The sequence below is a fragment of the Mastomys coucha genome, unplaced genomic scaffold (assembly GCF_008632895.1).
Source record: "Mastomys coucha isolate ucsf_1 unplaced genomic scaffold, UCSF_Mcou_1 pScaffold1, whole genome shotgun sequence".
NCBI lineage: Eukaryota > Metazoa > Chordata > Mammalia > Rodentia > Muridae > Mastomys > Mastomys coucha.
This window is the reverse complement of record NW_022196891.1, coordinates 26,846,585-26,850,212: the sequence shown is the minus strand read 5'-3', so window position 1 is coordinate 26,850,212 and position 3,628 is coordinate 26,846,585. Positions and strand designations below refer to the sequence as shown.

The following is a 3,628-nucleotide window of genomic DNA, read 5'->3' as shown; positions in this document are numbered from 1 at the left end:
GATCTATATATATATGATCTATATATATGATCTATATATAGATAAATAGATTATGGATTCTCGAAAGGAAGTATTCCTAAATTCTAAACATTCCCCAGATGTTTAAATACTGAGTTAGTCTTTTCTACCTGGGCAAGGGCTGTGCTGTCTCCTTCCTGTGAAATCAGAGACTTATATGTCTTTATGTTTCCTAACCTAATTATATAAATGTGTCATTTGGGAATTGGAGATCTCTATAGGGACCAAAAACTGTTAGGAGACATTTTCAAATCAATGTGGAACGAGACGCTGGAGAACACATAGCTAGCTTTCAGAGTGCAGAATAAAAACAAAGACTTAAGTGTTTACACCAGAAGGTCCTGGGTTTCCAAACCTTTCTTTGATAATTTGCTGTGTTCTAGGTAGGTAGAACAAATCTCTGATGATTATTCCTTACAAAGACGAGGCTGGGGAGCTAGCTTAGTCGGTAAAAGGCTTGCTGTTTAAGGATGAGGACCTGAGATCGGGTGGGGGGGTGGGGGTGGGGGGAGACAAGTGCCTCCCTGGCCAGCCAGCCTGCCTCAATCTCTGAGCCCGAGGTTCTTCCAGTGAGAGACCTTGTTTCAAAGGAGGTGGGCAAGTGTTCCTGAGGATGACACTTGAGACTATCCTCTGTCCTGCACACACACACACACAGAGGCACAAATTCAGATGCGTACACATCAAAGTCTTAGAATCAAGCTACATTGGCATTCTAATCTGGTCACTTCTTCATTTTAGTAGAAATAACTATGTTGTCCTCTCATCTGTGAAGTGTCGATAGCTTTTCCACCTCATGAAGACATGGCGCTGGTAAAATGGTACCTGCATAAAGCAACTGGAAGACAGAAAATCGGGGCCAGCATGTAAAAATAAAATATTCTAAAGTTATCAGTTTGAAGGGGTTTTTTTCCCTTAGTAAAGCTCATATTTTAATGCATACCTTTTAAAAAATTAAGTAAATGCATCATGTGATATTTTTAATTCTTTCTCCCCCCAGAGTATTGTAATTATTTGGGTGGTGACAAGCATTACATAAGGGTCCACCCAATATTTCTTAAACTCATTTCTTGGAAAAAACTTATTACTGAAAATAAAGTACTTTAGAAAGTGAAAGTTTAGATTAATTGGTGTTCCTTAACTGGGTGAAAAGTGATAAGATAGTTCTTGACACTTTGCTGAATTCACTCCTCTATCTAGCTGTAAAGCCATGGCCTTCATTTGACCCCCAGTCGAGAACTCTTTCAATGGCTTATGACCACTCCCTATCTGGTTTTGACTCAGCTTCCTACAGCATGGCAGAAAAAAAAAGTAGTGGATGAGGTCACAGAGAACTCTCAGGGAATAAATGAAGGCTCAGGCCACCATGGGCCCTGATATGCTTGCGGCACATCAGGAAGAGTCAAGTTTTTAACAACTATGAGAAGAAACACATTTGATAGTTTTAAAACACTCTGCCTTTGTGAGACTTTTAAACTCCAGGATGTTTTTTGAGAAATGGCCAAGCTAACTTGGAACTTCAAAACCCAGGCTAGCCTTGAACCCAAAACCTCTTGCGCCACCTTCCAAGTTTACAGGCATGAGTCACTAAGGTATGATGTTAACTCCAGAATGCTTAAATACTGTTAGATTGCAAGGAATACCTATAAAGAAACCCTTTCCTGTGATCTCTGCAACAGGAAAGTGCTTGGCTAATTAAGTAAGCATGAATCAGATGAAAACACTCCTTAAAAACCAGTTTGCTCTTCAATAGCTCACACTAGCTAACCAATAAGGAACCACAAGAAAACTTCAGGTGTGATTATCAGTATAAGGTACGACAATCCAGCAGCTGGTCTACCACTGAAGGCTGAATTTCTGATGAGGGAGTTTACCAGTCAGGTAAAACAACTATGGGAACCAGGAATTCAGGGTAGGACTCTGCTAGCCAGACCCAGATGCACAAAGGGAAACACTTTGGGGCTTTTTACCTGAGGACCTGTGGCAACTTACCTCTGCTTCCACCCTGGCCCCTGGGGTTGGGGGTCTGTAGGAGACCCACTGTGGTACATGGCTCTTTACTCTGGATAACCACATGGATCTGTGGCTTTATAAATCGGATTGCACAGGGACAAACCAAAATCAAATAATCCTAGTTCCTAGTGCTGTCCTCAAGAGATGCTCAGCTTGTTCTGGGTACAGCTTCACCTTCTGGATTTTTTTCTTTATTTTCTTTTCTCCTTCTTTCTTCCTTCCTTCCTTCCTACCTTTCTTTCTTTCTTTCTTTCTTCCTTTCTTTCTTTTTCTTTCTTTTCTTTTTCCTTTTTAATGCACCGGTGTGATTCCTATGTGTGGCTAGCTTTGTCATTGGCTATTCTTCGCACCACGAAATAGATCTTTTTCTTAAGCGCCCCTACTTATTCCTGAAGTTTATTTTATAGGACTAAAATAATCACAAAGTCGGATTCAGGTGGTATCCTTGGTACATAACTGGAACCAGGGCTAAGACAAGATCTGAAAAACCTCAGCCAAGCTCCCTAGACCTCTGCGAGTTGTTTGCCACAGGGCTCTGACAGGCTGAATCCTCCCTGTTAGCCCACACTTGTCTTCTTGGATCCTATCCTATTTTCCGTTTTGACACCATGGTGAGACCTGGGAGACAACAACACACTTGGTCACCGGCTCCCACCCTCCCATCCGACATCTTCCAGCTGAAGTCACTAGGGTCCTGGGTGTTTCCCTATTTCTCAGCTCCCACTGGCTCAGGAATTCCACCGCGCCTACCCCTCGCTTGGCGAGCACTCAGCAGACCGGAGTTGGGAGAGTGCTGACAAACAGTCCCGGGGAGCGAAGCGCCTTCCTTTAGAAGGCACTCCCCAACGCCCCTCTCCACAAAAAACCCCACTCCAGCCCCACTTAAGTCACAGCGGGCCCACCCGACAGCTGGGTCCCCAGGGTGACAGCCAGAGGGCCGGGGCCCGCCCTCATTAAGGAGGGAACGCCCTCTGCACGCTGGCTGCCCCACCCTGGGTGACAAGAGCCTCGCCACGCCCCGCCCCGCCCCGCCCCAGCCGCTCAATTAACCGCGGCTCAAAACAGCTCCAGCCGCAGCCGGGTACCGTCTCTTCTACCTGGGGCTATGGTCCGCGCGCAGGCGCCGGCGACTCGGCCATCGCCGCGGCCGCCGCTGCTACTGCTGTCGTTGTCGCTGTCGCTGCTACTGCTGTCCCCGACTGTACTCGGTGAGTGGCCACGCGCAGGGGCACGAACTGCGACGGCCGGCTGGCTGGCTGGCTACTCGCCAGGAGGGCGCATGCTCCGCAGGCATTGTTCCCAGTAACTGGGGGTGGGGGGCACGGCTGCTAGGCACAGGCGGTCTGCGGGAGGGATGGTTGTAGAGTGCTGGACTGTCTGGGCTGTGACTGGATCCCCTCCGCGAACGGAGACCGTGGGGACTCCAAAAGGGGGAGGGTTGAGTGCGAATCTCCAGCCCTGCTCTTTTATTCTCCTGGTGGAGACTAGATGGCAGGCCACCGGCGCGGGTGAGAGACCAGTCTCGAGCCGCGACCGGCGCCACACGCTAGGGTGTCTTATCTCGCGCCTCGGTGCAGCGTCCACGTGGATATTAAGT

General features: G+C 47.7%; 1 protein-coding gene across 2 annotated transcripts in view; it reads left to right on the top strand.

Annotated features, from left to right (window-relative positions):
* Positions 1-3,096: 3,096 nt before the first annotated feature.
* The window catches only part of Cd55 (CD55 molecule (Cromer blood group)), a 24,131-nt gene continuing 23,599 nt past the window's right edge, over positions 3,097-3,628 (top strand). For both annotated transcript variants that reach the window (XM_031381339.1, XM_031381347.1), the window contains exon 1: positions 3,097-3,239. In XM_031381339.1, the coding sequence (XP_031237199.1) occupies positions 3,137-3,239 (103 nt within the window). In that variant the 5' untranslated portion in view covers positions 3,097-3,136. The remainder of the gene's footprint in view (positions 3,240-3,628) is intronic.